Below are 15,875 nucleotides of genomic sequence, written 5' to 3' on the forward strand. Positions count from 1 at the left end.
GGGCTCCCCTACCTTCCCATGCGAAGGTCTGCAGCAGCACAGATGGGGACTTTGAGAGCTAACACACAGCTATAGTCCAATGGATGCCATTTGGATACAGTCTGACATTCAATCATGAACACAAAGACAGAAAGGAAAACAAAAGCAGGGTGTTTTAAGAGTATTTTATTGAGATTACTTTTAATATAGCTGCACCTGAGGAGTAAGTGGTCTGAAACAAAGGAGGCAACAATCTTTGGCCTCAAAAGCATTTCTTAGCCTGCAAGCAGAGGGGGGGAGGGTGACCAGGGAAAGGTATTTGCACTGCTGACACTTGCTCTTCCTTCCCTTAGACCTGAAGCCACCTCCAGATTTAGGTAATACCTCCCAATAATATTTGCACTGGCCACATACACCCAAAGCCAGGGAGAATTGTGTAAGTATTTTCCAAATCAAGCTAATTTTATTTATTTATTGCAACCAGTATATCTGGTGAAGAGAAGTTCCCAATATGCTAGAGAGTCTACTTTTCATGGCTGCAACACAGCAACAGGGGATAAATTGGATTCCTTGCACATTTAAAGGTGAACCTACCAAAATTTGCCCTTTCTGAAACATGACACCAACTGAAACCTTTGAAATAGGCATTTCTTTGGATTTGACAATGCAGTTCTCCAGCCAGGTAATGTGTGCTAAAAGCAAATGTACATCAATATGTGTGTATTAGTGAAACTAACATACAGTGGTGCCCCACAAGACGAATGCCTCGCAAGACGAAAAACTCGCTAGACGAAAGGGTTTTCCGTTTTTTTAGTTGCTTCGCAAGACGAATTTCCCTATGGGGGAAGTTTGTTTCCTTTTTCTTAAAGCCGCTAAGCCTCTAATAGCCGCTAAGCCGCTAATAGCCGCTAAGCCACTAATAGCCGTGCTTCGCAAGACGAAAAAACCGCAAGGCGAAGAGACTCGCGGAACGGATTCATTTCATCTTGCGAGGCACCACTGTACATGAATACACAAAATTGCTTTGCAAAAATGTGTTACATTAGGCCAAAATTGCAAGCAAAGGTGCTTACTAGGAGGAATTCTCTGGTGAATTTTCACAAGGACTTCTAAAAAATAATAATCCACAAGCTGGTGTGCAGATGTGGGTAACTGAACTAAAATGCAGTGGAGGTGAAATGGAGAAACTGAAATTAGCAGATTTACCCATCCCCACTTTGGCGGTGAGCAGGAGTGTGGTTGCACATAGACTTGCAAGCGTGGGTACAAAAACAAAGAAATACAGACAGTCTTTTTGACAAACCCTTTACTGAAATCCATATGTTACAATTAATTGTGTTTTACATTTCTCATCTTCTAAAATCACATCTTTGGAGAGAGAAAAAGAACAGCAGCTTAATTTTAGAGGCTTCTTCAACTTCTTGAAGGTGCGGATGAAAAACAAATGATTGAACATGTTCGAGAGCAGGATTCTGTGCATTCTGGACACAGTTAAGGCAAAGAACTTCTCTTCCCATTCTTGAATTCCTCAGGTGGGAAGAGACTGTGGCAGCAGCAGCAAGCTGCATAAACGGTAGCGCAGGTTTGATGGATGTCTTATAAAAGGCTCATAGAATGCCAGAAAGTCAGATTTAACGATAGTCTCTCTTCTGAGCATCTTTGGGGTTCTGGCAGGCAAAGGCACATACTTCACTCAACACACCGAGGCGGGGCTTCTTCCTAAGCTGATTTGCCACATACAAAGCACAGTCCAGCAATGCCATCAGGAAGGTTCATCCGGAAGGTTCATTACCCTCCCTTGCTTAAAGTCTGAAATGACTATTGCCTACATCTGCAGTAGCTTGATACCTGAAGTAGCTTGGTACCTGAGAACAGAAATCACCCCAAGTTAGTTCAGCAGATCCAGGGTATCTGGATCAATTTCTCATGGAAGGCTTTAGCAGACATATCACAGCAGAGATTGTGGTTCTATAATAGAACCATAAAGGCCTTTTGATCGTTTATCAGAAGTATCAGATAACATCCTTTGCATTGTATTAACTGGGCTAAAGATAGAAACCCGCTTAATGTGAAAAGCAACATTCCTTGGGGAAAGGAGTAACCTTTCTGTAATTTTTTGAAACTTGTATTGCACAGGACCTTCATACCATAGGCAAACTCTGTTAAGTATGTTTCTGACTTTTGGGGAGAGGACAATGGCTGGATTCTTGCGTCATAGTAAATGTTTTCCTATGAATATGCAGATCTCTCCCACATCACTCTTCCCCGGTAAAAAGCGAGAGCGAAGACAACAATTCTTGGCTAAGCATTACATCTGAATTGGGAATTGTGATCTGAAGCAAATATTTTTTCTTGGCTTGCCATGCATGGGTCATTTGGCACCCCAGTCCCCAGGTCAGATGTAACACTAAGCCAAGGAGGTGGGGGCGGGGGCAGGGGGGGTTGCTTCCACTAGCTGCTAGGGGAAAGCATAGCAGAAGTGATCTGCGTATTAACAGTAAACCCTGACTTAGCATGATGTGAAAATTCAGTGACAGAACTATGAATGTCAACACTTCTTATAGGCCAAAGCCTGGAGCGCTGGAGATGGTCCACCCCACATATATCAGGAGCTGGAGTCAGTGGCTGTTGGTAGTGGTTGATGGGGCAACACTGCTTGCCCGACTTCCCATCACTGTCATTGCTGTGGCTTACCAGGAGGGGGAGTGGCAAGGCTGGCACAGTGCAAATGCAGTCGTGGATCTGGTGCTCCCACTGGTGCCCTTCCACCATGCCAAGCTCACTGCTGCCTCAAGCCCAGTGGATGGGAGGTCAGGAAAGCAGTGCTCCAGGACCAGCTACTACTATCTATATTAATGCCTTCCTCAACCTCGGGTCCCCTGATGTTGTTGACTACAACTCCCATCATCACTGGCCATTCTGGCTATGAATGATAGAAGTTGTAGTCCAACAACTCCTAGGGACCAAGGCTGGTCTATATGGATTTCCCGAAGGGAGTGGTGAGGGCAAGAGAGGGGTAGGTTTGGAAGCAACCATCTGGAGGCAAAACTTGCGATTTTTACCAGCAAATCCGAATTTGCTTCAGTTTTCCAGCTTCCCATTAATGTAAACTCACTGGAAAACTGCAGCAAATTTGGATTCATGGGTAAAAAATGTATTTCTTGCATTATGTTTTTAAATGTATGCTTATTTAAAGCTGAAATTTAATAGGATTGTGTGAAGACACACACTAAGCCTTAAGCCACTGCATAAGGATATTGGAAGCCCAAGAGGCCACTGGAAGTTTCATTTCTGAGCACCATCTATGTACAACCCTTCTAAAAAGCTATCTGCTATTGACAGTACAGTTTCATTGGATATACCACCCGGTGTCTGGAATCAGAGTAGCAGCACATTTAATGTTCACCTAAGGTATAGATTTGCTTGATAAAAATCAATACATCTTTTTCCAAGCCTTGCCTTCGACACGTGCAAAATGGTCTCCCATTGCTGGTATTATTTCAGCCAAAGAATCTCAGAAATAATCATCAAAGGAAATCCTGCCAGAGTCCTGTTTCCTTACTTATTTTGATTTCTGCGCTCGGCATACTAAGAACGAGACGAGGAATCCAAGGAACATCACGCTACCAGCAATGATGAGCACCGCTTCCAACAGATGCAGAAGCTTGATCTTATTGGTCACTTTCTCTCGGAAAAACTCAGCTTTCTTATCATCAATAATGGCCGTCTGGAGGAAGAAGAGGGAGACCCACATGTGGAAACTGCAATGTCAAGTTATTTCCATCTTGGATCTATGAAAAGGAACCTGCTTACATCCCTGATTACACCCAGTTCCACTGCATAAAAATAATAATAAATGGAATGGTGAAAGGGGGGGAGGAACAACAACCAGCTGATTGTCACATCTTCAGAAGCCCCTTTCAAAGTGCTACCTAAGGCCTGCAAACCTGCTCATGGCCATCAGGCTTTTACCTGCCCCACACCTGGCATCATGTAGGGCAGGTGGGTTTGGCTCAGTGAATACAGCATTGCAGGACAACTGGGGAGGCTCAGTGGGCCTATACAGACTCATGTGTTCGAGATTCCCCACCCAGGATGACACCACCGGTGCAAGAAGAGACTTAAGTGGTTATCCATACATTGTTCAAAATGTTTTACCAACACATGCTGCACATAGTGCAGTGCAAGATAAATGTCTTCTATCTTCTTGATTGAAGTTATTCCTTTGGGAATGTGGTTTCCAGGAGGTCTCCCATCTGGGCAATGACCCAGACTCACACCTGCTTAGTCAACAAAGTGATGGCCACACCCTGGGAACCCAGGTGCTCTACAGCAGTGTTGGCCTTCAGGTGCTTTTGGGACTTTCAGCTAGTATGGCCAAGGGTTAAGGATCATGTCATTCAGTAATTTCTGAAGGGGACCAGATAGATAAGACAGGCAGGCAGGCAGGCAAGCAGACAAGACAGCTGGTGTAGCCAAACACAGAGGAGAAGGCTGTTGTAAACATCTCTAATAGGGTAGCTGGTTTACAACACAAAGCATTCAAAAAAGATGAGCCCCTGAAGGGAAGGGACACCATCCAAGATTGTGCCACTTCAGTTCACCCAATGGTGTTGGGATACGGCAGGTTGGATTGGAGAGGGTTAATGGAGCCAGGATGACTTCAGGCCAGGCATGGCCAAACTTGGCCCTTCAGATGTTGTGGGACTACAATTCCCATCATCCCTGGCCACTGGTCCTGTTAGCTAGGGATAATGGGAGTTGTAGTCCAACAACATCTGGAGGGCCATGTTTGGCCATGCCTGCTTTAGGCATTTCTCATGCAGTGAAGTTTGCAAGGCACATCTTCCATTTGGGAAGCAACAGAAAAGTGGCCCAAGGCGACACTTGAAGATGATGACTCAGACTAATTTGTCCATCTATCCAGCCATATTGCAAGCAAGTCTAAGCAGAAAACACAGTAGAAAGAATTTTGGGAAGAGGCTTTACTCTGAGTGAGGCCTCAGAGAGAGAGAAACACAGGAGAGTGTCCTTGGGAGCAGCTGCTGCTCCTCTGGAGCTCTGATGGGGAGCAGGTGGATTTGCTGTCACCGGTGCCTCAGCTGCAAATAACCTCAAATATTAAAAACTAAATTCCACCACTGCGGCACCCATGGAACTCGTCAACACTAAAGAAGTAGGACAAGCATAATATATAGATTAACTGTGATAGAAAGGAAGTCTTCAAATCTTGGCCAACATTTTTAAAGGAGTAGGAATAGCTAGTTACAACAGTACTTATATAACTAATGAAGAGCAACAGAGAAGAACAACAAACAGAATTTACCTCATTCAGCCACAAAATAGGAAAGAGAAATGGCAACTTGATCTTTTTTAGGACGCTGAAATAAAACATATGAAAATATAATTAGAATTAAAAAGGGGACAAAGATCCGTAAGTCAGAATAGCATTTATGCAGCAGTTTTTGCATGTTCAACAGGAATAAACCTAAAAAGAACTACATACATCCCGATATGTTCAGATGGTCACATCTTATGAAGCAGTCTTAAATAATAATTAAAAGCCCACACATATACCCTTTTCACAGTGTGAGCCATCAAACCTTAAAAACTCAAACCTTAGTGTCTGAGGCTGGTAACCATAGTTCCCTGCTTTGGACAGAAGAGGAGGCTATGGTTCCAGAGGTTTCTTGGTTTGATTGATTGTGCTGCGAAGGTCCTGTCACCAGGCAAAAGACTCATTCATCTCTCTAATAAACCAAATTATTAAATTATTTGCATGCATATATAGCTATGATCATTGGAACCAGCCCAGTATGGACAGATAAGGGGAATGAGATGTATTTCCTATTGCATTTTAGACAATATTGTCACTATTGTGTGCTGTCCTAAGGATAGACCTGAATATTCTTCAAGGTAGCATGGAAGAAAAGAACTATATGACTTGTCACAAATTTCCTCCCATTTTTCACCAAGTTAAAACTAAAAAAAGGTTCTCCCAAAATTTCACTTCAGCATGTCTGGTGGGAAGCTACAGGTGTCCAGAGCACATGTGATGCTTTTCCTCTGGTTTTCCTCAAAATGATGTTGCGTTAAGCAGGAATAGAAGTTCTTTCCGAAGTTCCATCTTCAATAGAAAATCTAAAGCAGCAGGAGCCAATTGGGTGGGTGCCCTGCAGATGTTGCTGGACTCCAACTCTCATCAGCCTCTGCTGCCATTACAGGATGGACATGCTTTGGTTTGTGTATTGTTTCAGAAAGTGCAACTTCAGCAAGTCTGGCTTTAACTGAAAACTGTATCTGATTTCTCTCCATTCCTATTCAAGCCAATAATATTGACTTGAATACTGTGTATTCTTCAGAAAGGAGCGAAGTACCAGGAAACTTCTATCTTTTTCCTTATCACCTAAACTCTACCTTAGATTACAGGGGACCTGGGATAGAGTTGGGTCCAGTTATGTAACGCTACATATTGGAATTAACTGTCCAGACATACAATGAGTGATAATTTCTACTGTATCCATAACATGTTGAGGAACAAAGTGTACAACCCTGAAAATGATCAGGTTCAAGTATGCAGAGGGACTTACAAACCCAACACTGAGAATTTACAGAGAAGCACATGCACTACTTTTTAATTCAATTAAAACAGCAACTTACGTAATTTTTGTAGAAGGCCTCACCAACAAATTGATTTGCAGTCTTTTGGCAAACTGCAGTGTAAACCCTGTGGTCTTAAAAACACAACACAAATAAATATGAAGTGCCATGAACAATTGATGCCGAGGGGGCGGGGGGGGGAGGCTAGTGATTAGCTGCATTAAAATACAGTAACATGTTTTTATTTGGATCCAAAATTAGAGCATTTTCTATTATAAGAGTAGCTGAACAGGAAATGACCAAAGTTACATGATTTATCTTGTTACTTTAGCTGCAACTAGACATTGGCAATCGCAGCACCACTGCAATTTCAGATTTCCCTAGTTGCTCATTTTTCCAGTCTTAGTTCTGGTTTTTCACATTTCCACAGCATTTTCAAACTCTCATGAATGTTTGTCAGCATTTATGTGCAAATTTCTCCTAATATACATGTTTGTATGCAATTTCCCCAACTATAATGCGTCCTTAAGATGCTTTTGGCAATATATGCATTGATACGTAGACTTAATTGTCGTATATGCATTTCTGTAGACAATACTCGGCAAGAGAACTACATTGCAAAAATCTGGAGAAGAGCCATGAAGAATTTTGAAGGAGGGCTGTGTTTCAGTCCACTTTTTCTTTTGGGAAGAGTGAAGTCCTAGCTGCAACACCTTGAACAGAGGCCATTTATCATGATTCCACATGAGTTACATCAAAGTAGCTAGGTCCTTGTTTGACCTGAGGGTTATATTCAAACCTCCCAGGGCTAAATGCCTCCAAACCTGCACTCACTTGCTCCCCCCCCATGCCCCTGTGCGGTGCTGGGTGGGGCAACACAGGCAGTGAACCCCCCATCCCATCTGCATTGCTGGCCTGGAAGTGCTGTGACAGAGAGGAGAGCTGCCACGCCTGGTCCAGCTTGCAGGACATGGGCTTGCCCGCCCCACACAAGAGGAGGTGTGCATGAGCTCACAGTGCAAAATTCAGCCCTCAAGTGATGGCAGCCAATTTTAAGACATTTCCCTTTAAGATTTGCATCAGGCTTTTGTTCAATATGGGAAGGACTTTGTGTGCAGGTCCAATCTCTGGCACTGCCAGTTAGGGCTTGAAATATTCCGCGCCTGAAACCACGGAGAGCTGCACACAGGCGGCCTAGTCAGGACTGAGCTAGATGTCTCACGTGGTCTAAAGCAGGTTCCGATGTTCTTTGATATCAAGAAATGGGGCAGGGGAGGCAGGGGAGACCTCTGCCAAGAGTGGAGAATAATTCTCCCTTGTCTCACACAGCTGAAGCAAACTAGGCCCTGCCCAGCTTCAGAAACATCTGGCAACAACAGGTCCCTCAGGGAGCTTTTCCTGAGGCAAACACTCTGGCCACTCTTTCACGAACCCCAAAAGTTAATCCCAAGATCACATGCAGTATCCATAAGTTACAGGCTGCTACTGCACCAGAGCGCTGGTGCCAAGATCCTGTGTGACAAGACAGAAGATGCTGAGATCCCACCTCACCCCCTTTGTGGGGCTACATTTAAGTTACGTTTAAGTTATGCATGTAAAGGATATCAGTCTGAGCTCTACTGCAAGCCAAATCCTAGTTTTTCTAAATGACAGAACTGAGGCGCTTAGGGAGGGGGAGAGAGCGAAAGGGTTCAGTGCGATTACTTACTGGCTCTACATCCAAAAAGGTCATATGCTCAGGTGGATTTGGGTGCAAGCCTTCAACGCCTTGAGCAATTTCTTCACTTGCATAGAGGAAGTGGGGGAGTGTGACATATACAGGTTTTCCTGCGGAGGAAGAGGAGAAAAAACATCAGTACAATCCCACGGCAGTAAGCAAGCAAGTTTACTTTCTCCCTTCTCTTTCTAGCACCTAGCATGCTAAAAACCACGCTACTCAGCGTATATGGGGAAAACTACATCTGTTCCAGGGGCCACCACCAAACAGACCCTATGCAGCAGCATGCCAGGGGCTCAGAATGGAACTGAAGGCTATTTTCTTCATGCTTGCAGCTGCCAGAGTGCCAACAGTGGTCAGGTTAATTGGGTAAGAGGTGGAGGGGGCTCAAAGGTATGCAGGTAGTGAGGAAAGAAAAGGCAGAAGTCCTTGAGTTATTCTCATTTTTAAAAACTGAGTTGGAAAAGGATTTTGGACTCACAGTGCTAACATTTGAGGCAAGTATAATGACATCTCTACTTAAATTGCACAAGACATTGCATTGTGTAACAGTGACAATTTAGATGTACATTAATTTATACTGTAAAAAAAATGATGCAACCACAGCTAATAAACCTTTGACATGCAACCACAATTCAGGTCTGTTTAGCCCCCACCACACGATCAGATATAAGTTTTGAATGTGTAGTGCCAGTATAGCTCAGGATGCTAACATGGCTTAACATCAAAAAAAGAAAGACTTTGCAAATTATTTCATTTTCATCTCACCCTTTCTCCAGTGGGAGTCCAGGCACACCTGCAATTCTTATGAGCAATGTTGTACAGGTTGTTGTATATGCAAGCAAAACTTTTACAATGTGGAATTCTGCTCCGTGTACACATGTACACACCTATATGTAGATGTATGAATGTGTGTACATTTGAAGTATTAAAAGTTTGTGTACAGTGAATGAAATCTGTTGCATTTTAAATGATAAAAACAAAACTCTCACAAGTATTTCAGTTCTCTTTTTTCAATTTACCCCATTGTTGAATTTTACTCAGCTTTACATTATAAAGCCTCAATCACAACATGCCCGCACAAGTGAGTTCAGGTGCAGCCCTTAATAGATTTACTCTTAATAGATCAACTCCATTTTAGCAGTATTGCTATAGAGAAAGGGCTGTTGGTTCCCTTTTGAATCTAATGGGACAACTTAAGACATGACTTAAGCTCCAATGAAATCAGTGAGAACTCAGTGCAAGTAACATAATTTGGACCCAATACAGAGCCTTGCCCCTGGTGCCTCCGTTCTCACCAAAGAGCTGTTAGTTGGACAACAGAGGGCACAGCCTATGGCAGGACCACTTCCCAAGTTCATATTGTCCAGACCTCCAAATCTTTATATTAACCACTCCAGTAGCTTGCTCATTTCAAATTGCAAGCAGATACCTTGTTTGCAAGAACTGATGTCCAGTGCTCCAGCTAATGTGCAATTCTGGGATATCTCTTTCTCTGTGCAGAAGCAGATGTTGTCAGGATTGACAAGAGGAGATGCAAAAGCACCTGGAGGGACAACGAAGCGATAGAGTGGGATGTCCTTCACAGTCTGTTCACTGTCAAAGTTGCTGTAGATGGATCTGGATATGAAGTGGGACAGGAAGGTAGCGTCTTAATTTAGGAGCAAACATACAGGCACCTGTAATTTCATAATTTCTATTATCCTAATCTGCTATCCATACACTTCCCATACATTTGGTGGCTATCTGCAAAATTAAAATATGAGCCAGAGATTTCAACCTGCCCATTATTTTCAATCTGTGCCCATTACTTTCAATGTGTTTTCAACACCTCTCCAAACGCATGAGGTGACCAAAACAAGCCTGAACACATTTGAAGAGCTAAATTAATTTGCAACCCTTATGGATGATTTTCCTCCTTGGGAAGGCCTGAAGAAATATTGCTTCAGTAGTACTACCTCACAGCAGTTTTTGATACAGTGGGACCAAAAATCTGATGGGCTGCCATAAAAAATAACTGGTGAAAAGAATGGCACCAGAGGAGTTAACACACTAGTTTTCCATATGGCTAAATAGTAACTTTGGGGGACGGTTTCTATTGGCAAATAGCACTGTAGTTGTGTGATTTGGGGCATTCTGTGCCTGCCTTTAACTTAAAAAAATGTGGAAGAATTTGGTCATTGATCTCTCATATGATGCCCAAATTTGGCCCAAACAATGCAGAAGCTTTGCCAGAACAATGCTGGTTCTCTTCAGTGTTACCCCAAGCTGACTATAAGCCAGATTTTTTAAATATAAAAAACAAAAACAAACTTTTAATCATTATATCCTTCCTAAGTCAAGTATAGAAAAGGACTTTATGATGCTCTTTACCTGCAAATATCAGAAGAAAATAAATCAAGTCTTGCAGTCTTTTGGACAAACGGGGGAAAGGAAGCCCCATCTGCAAATAAAATGAGAAATATCATATGAATTCCCAGCTTGTGCTCAGGTTTGCACAACACACAGGCCAGTTCACTTGTGTTCATCTATCTCATCTGGCCAATTTTCGCAACTGGATTAAGAGACACTGCAGACAGACATTTCAGAGGAAGGCAAGAAAAACATACATCTGACATCTTCCCAAGGCTTTTAACATTAGAGTGCAAGATCTGAAGTTTTTAATGGTACTTTTAAAAATACTGTCTGAGTTAATTTGGAAACCACCCATTGGTTGACCTGAAGCCAAGATACAGAAAGTCATCTAAGGTTACACAGAGTCCATGGCAAAGAAGAAATCATTCCTTGGATTTAAACAAACACCACCCACATCTTGTTGACTAGCAAGTGAGGCTGATTCCACCTCTCAGCTATCCCAGATATCAGGGAAACAGGATAATGAACAGACCAGTTCGCATGTTATTGTAATGATTAGGGGTGACAGATATTTTCTTATTTTTCTACTTCACTGCCTTGGGGGGTGCAGGAGGGGAGACATCCAATGACTGGAGACATGGATCATAAAAAGTAGGCGAGATACATTCTGTCCACATAGGTAAGATCTTTTTAATAATTTAAATGAGTATTGTGGACCACAACTCCCATCATCTCTGGCAATTGGCGATGCTGGCTGGGGATGATGGAGGTTGTGATCCACAACATCTGAAGGTTACCACATCTACCTCTTGTTTAAATATGAACACACATCCCAGCAAAACTGCAGTGCTTACTCTCAAAATGCTGACCAGCCTGCTTTTGCGTATGGCACTGAGCTACTGTTCAAAACTCCAAATGACAAAATGGTGAAAGGAGTGCAGAGGTATGTTGTCGCTGTTTTTCTCACCAGCTGATTAAAAATATCAAGCTTTGGTCTGCAAATCCTGAGGGCCTGAAGGAACAATCAGACTTCCCTCAGGTCTTCTCCCAGGGGATTTAAACAGCCCCCGACACCCAGCTCTTCTACGTCAGATCCACCCACCCACCCACCCACTCCATTAATTTCGTATTTCACTTAATGAATTGGCCTTGCTATGGGTGGTGCCATATTAGCGGGGCCAGGTAGGAATTTGTCTATCAGGCGAATTGGCTATGGCCTGGAGGTTTTGCCTACCTCATAGCAATCATCACAACTTTGGCGGTTTAGGCACTGGGTAACCTTAGTCCTGGTTGGAGGAGGGGTTGTACCCTCGCTCCCCCCCCAAAAAAAATATAGGGTATCCCATTAAAGGGATCAGTGAAGGAGTTGCTTCTGTCCATATGCCCTGACAGGGTCTTTAGGCCTGAGCAGCGATCCTTGTGGGGATCCCTCTGTTTGATGTAAGTCATAGGAATTCCCACTATTGGGTTGACCCTGATGTCATTTCTGACAGGCGGGTCAGAAATAAATGGTTACCCATTGCCTATCCCAAGCCTCTTCATCTGTAGTCAATACAATTGTGGCCTGACTTCAACTCTTGTGTCTTTTACTGGCATTTTATTTGAGGGGGAAGTGTGGGGCCTAGGCCTGCACTTAAATAGTCACAGGATAGGAACTAAAAAGACCTGTGGTAAGAGAACTCGCAACCTCCTGTGTGTGTTTAAGAAAAGCAAGTAAAGAGTGCTTGGAAATCATTCACTGAGCACAGCTACCAATTTCAAATGGTAACACCATGCAGAATGACAGAAGGGACTGTGCTATCTTCTTACCTACCAAAGCCACCCTTATTGGAGGATATAAGGAGAGCGACAGCAATTGCTCATATCTGCAAACGTTTTCAGTCATGCTATTTAGTGGCTTGAAAATAGAGGAGGGAAATCAAATGTACACCGACAAAATTGGAGGAAAGGCTGTCATGACCCAACATGCACCTACAGGAAAACAATCTACAGTAGAATAAGAAAACTGATGTCACCTGATAATGCTAGGTTAATTTATTGGTGCCAATCCAAGAACTAAGGCTGGTAATTTAGAAACCCCAAATAGGTGGAGTTCTGCCAAGTAGAAATTTCATAAGCATTCCTAGATGACTCATTCCTATAAGTGAATGGGACTTTACTACATCATTGAACTAGACTTGTGGGTACTTGTTTGACTGGAGCATTAACAACTCATAATTGGTGCCAACAGTAAGAACAATTACCATTCTCTAGGTCAGAAGTACTCTGAACCAATTCCAAGGGTAAGTAGTGCTCCTGTTTGTGACTGTTGAAATAAATGAGCTGCAGAGGTAGCACCAGCTTTTTTTTATCACATCTAAATCTGAATATTCTCTCTGATTTCACAGCAGAGCTATGGCTGCCAGCCCCATGGCATAAGGAGCACTGTCTCCATTGACTAATACAGTGGCGTAGCGTGGGGGGTGCAGGGGGGGCCGGCCGCACCGGGCGCAACATCTGGGGGGGGGGCGCTCGCACTCGCGTGCTAAAATCCACGGGTTAGGGTGCGCAAATTACTTGCCTTGCCCCGGGTGCTGACAACCCACGCTACGCCACTGGACTAATAACAAACACACACTCCTTCATTTCCCACAGGCTTCCATGGCCTGCAGGGAACTCACAGCCAGTGCATCTGGCTGAAGGACAAACACAGCACACAGGAGCTCCCAAGAGATGTTGCTGCAATAAAATCTCACAAAGTTTGTTTATTGGCACTTGTCCGCTTTTAGTTGTCTTGTCGCTCCATTTTTCTCTATCCCTCTCCCCCGCCAAGAAGACATCCTAGGGGTGAGGCATGTGGGATAAGAGGCATCACCAGGCATCTAAGGTATAAACGTCATCAACCTCCCGTGTTTGCAGTGCATTTCCGCACGTAATAGGAGAACAGCAGCAGCCAAAACAGGGAGGAAGAGACAAGCTCAAGCAAGGTAATGATTCTCTTGGCAGAGTGGCTCCTGCCCAGGAAGACCTTTCAAAGCTTTCACCCCAGACCTTGTGTACTACTTAATATTATTTGTTATATTTTTCCTACTTGCCCTGCACCAGTGAGTCTCAGGGCAGGCCACAACACATTAGGGACTCAGCTACACAGCTACACTCAGCTAAACATTTTAAAGGTGTTGTAATGTACAATATACAAATGTGACACTAGAAGGCGACAGTGAGCTGTGGAAGATTCAATGTATTTTTAAAAGCCTTAAAATAAAGGATCTCTGCAGCATTTTTTATGTGTGTGTGTGGATTCCACCAAAAACACAATGCAAACAACAGAGCGCTCCTGTGTCCGTCCGTCCCCCCACCCATGGCCTTATTTTCAAGCAAACCTCTTCAGGGTGTGGAGCATCAGTTTGTCATGCACAGCACTGTGAGAACAGGCAGATCTGCTGCTCCGCCTTCTATCTACAGAGATCCGCAGTGCAGCCCACAAATAACCCCATGGATATGACAATGCATTTGCAGGACAGAGTCTGTCTTTGCAAGGTGCATGGTATGTAGGAATGTGCTTGGTGGCAACCTGAGACAGATCCATATCGAAGAACCATTAAGTGTACTGACAATGCAGAAGGCTTGTGCTCTTATCCCTCTGGCTCAAGATTTTTAGTAAGAAATTGGTCCTAAATATCAGTAGTTTACACCCACCCACACTTACTTACCTGTGCCGTTGATCATAGCACAACCTCCGGCCCAGTATGAAAGGGTGCTTTAAAAGAAAAAAAGGGGGATGGTGCAGGTCAGCTGACAGAACTTCAAAGAAAGATCCATTTTGCTATACATTTTTCTATATTAATATAGGAGTCAGATTCATGCCACAGTGCCTTCTTTCTAGAAGGATTCTCTGACGCAATCCAAGGCCGGATTCAATTATGCAGTTTCCTAACCCAGAGTCTAGGGCTGCTACAGGATTCACAAGCCTGGCTTACACTGGCAGGTGTCAGCCATGTCAAGCATGGACAACCCGTGTCATGCTTTAGGCACAGCTAAGTGGAAAGGAGTCGTGCATGTTGGAGAGCTCAGTCAGTAGAGCATGAGATGCTTAATCCCAGGGTTGTGGGTTCGAGCCCCACATTGGACAAAATATTTCTGCACATAAAATAATATATCTTATATAATTTATTATTTATACCCCGCCCATCTCACTGGGTTTTCCCAGCCACTCTGGATGGCTTCCAACAGAATATTAAAATACAATAGTCTATTAAACATTAAAAGCTTCCCTAAATATATATAATATAATTTATTATTGCAGGGGGTTGGTCCCTTCCAACTCTACAGTTCTAGGATTCTATGGCCTACTCGCAAGGAGGTACGTATGCATCCTCACTGCCAGACCCTTATCATTTGGAGGCTGTGTTTACATCTTACTTCTTAGTGAGGGAAGCCACTTCAAGGCGATTATTTCCCCATTGCCCTCTACACTACTTGCTCTTTCAAGAACTGTGAAACCAGCCTAAGTGAAACATTTAACAAAACAGAACTGCCCAAACCAGTGCAGAGATTTTAAAATTAAAATCTCATCTGTATCCCTCCCTCCAAAGAAAGAACTCAGGAACGTGTACATAGGACATTTGATTTTTTTATTTAAAATCATCTTGTGAGGTAGCCTATGCTGAGAAGAAGTGATCCCCTTAAAGTTAATTTTTGCACCAGAACCTTGGTGGTAGCAAGTTTCATTCGCCTCCATAGCTTCAAGGCAGGGAGGCATATGGACCCAATGACAATCATCCTGGCCCTGTATCTGCTCATAAAGCCAACAGAACATACAGTGGTGCCCCGCAAGACGAATGCCTCGCAAGACGGAAAACCCGCTAGACGAAAGGGTTTTCCGTTTTGGAGGTGCTTCGCAAAACGAATTTCCTATGGGCTTGCTTCGCAAGACGACAATGTCTTGCGAGTTCCTGCGGGGTTTTTTTCCTCCCCCCCTTTTCCCCAAGCCGCTAAGCCGCTAATCAGCTGATCCGCTAAGCCACTAATAGCACTAATCCGCTAAGCCGCTAATGGGCTTGCTTCGCAAGACGAAAAAACCGCAAGACGAAGAGGCTCGCGGAATGGATTCTTTTCGTCTTGCGAGGCACCACTGTATTTAGCCCGAACAAGTGTTGTCAAACACATCTCAGCAATAGAGTAGTTTCAAGCCTAGCAATCTCCTATGTTCAATCTTTCTGCACTGAAATAACAATCTGAAAAG

The 15,875-nt window shown here is 43.6% G+C and overlaps 1 protein-coding gene across 6 annotated transcripts in view; it reads right to left on the bottom strand.

The window, feature by feature from the left end:
• Positions 1 to 1,268: 1,268 nt before the first annotated feature.
• CD36 (CD36 molecule (CD36 blood group)) overlaps positions 1,269 to 15,875 on the bottom strand; it is a 70,816-nt gene continuing 56,209 nt past the window's right edge. For all 6 annotated transcript variants that reach the window (XM_082239768.1, XM_082239770.1, XM_082239766.1 and 3 more), the window contains 8 exons: positions 14,344 to 14,390; positions 10,670 to 10,739; positions 9,729 to 9,916; positions 8,288 to 8,406; positions 6,640 to 6,713; positions 5,306 to 5,360; positions 3,542 to 3,706; positions 1,269 to 1,844 (listed from right to left, as the gene is read on the bottom strand). In XM_082239768.1, the coding sequence (XP_082095894.1) occupies positions 3,542 to 3,706; positions 5,306 to 5,360; positions 6,640 to 6,713; positions 8,288 to 8,406; positions 9,729 to 9,916; positions 10,670 to 10,739; positions 14,344 to 14,390 (718 nt within the window). In that variant the 3' untranslated portion in view covers positions 1,269 to 1,844. The remainder of the gene's footprint in view (positions 1,845 to 3,541; positions 3,707 to 5,305; positions 5,361 to 6,639; positions 6,714 to 8,287; positions 8,407 to 9,728; positions 9,917 to 10,669; positions 10,740 to 14,343; positions 14,391 to 15,875) is intronic.

Source organism: Podarcis vaucheri (genome assembly GCF_965113315.1).
Source record: "Podarcis vaucheri genome assembly, chromosome: 10".
Taxonomy (NCBI): domain Eukaryota; kingdom Metazoa; phylum Chordata; class Lepidosauria; order Squamata; family Lacertidae; genus Podarcis; species Podarcis vaucheri.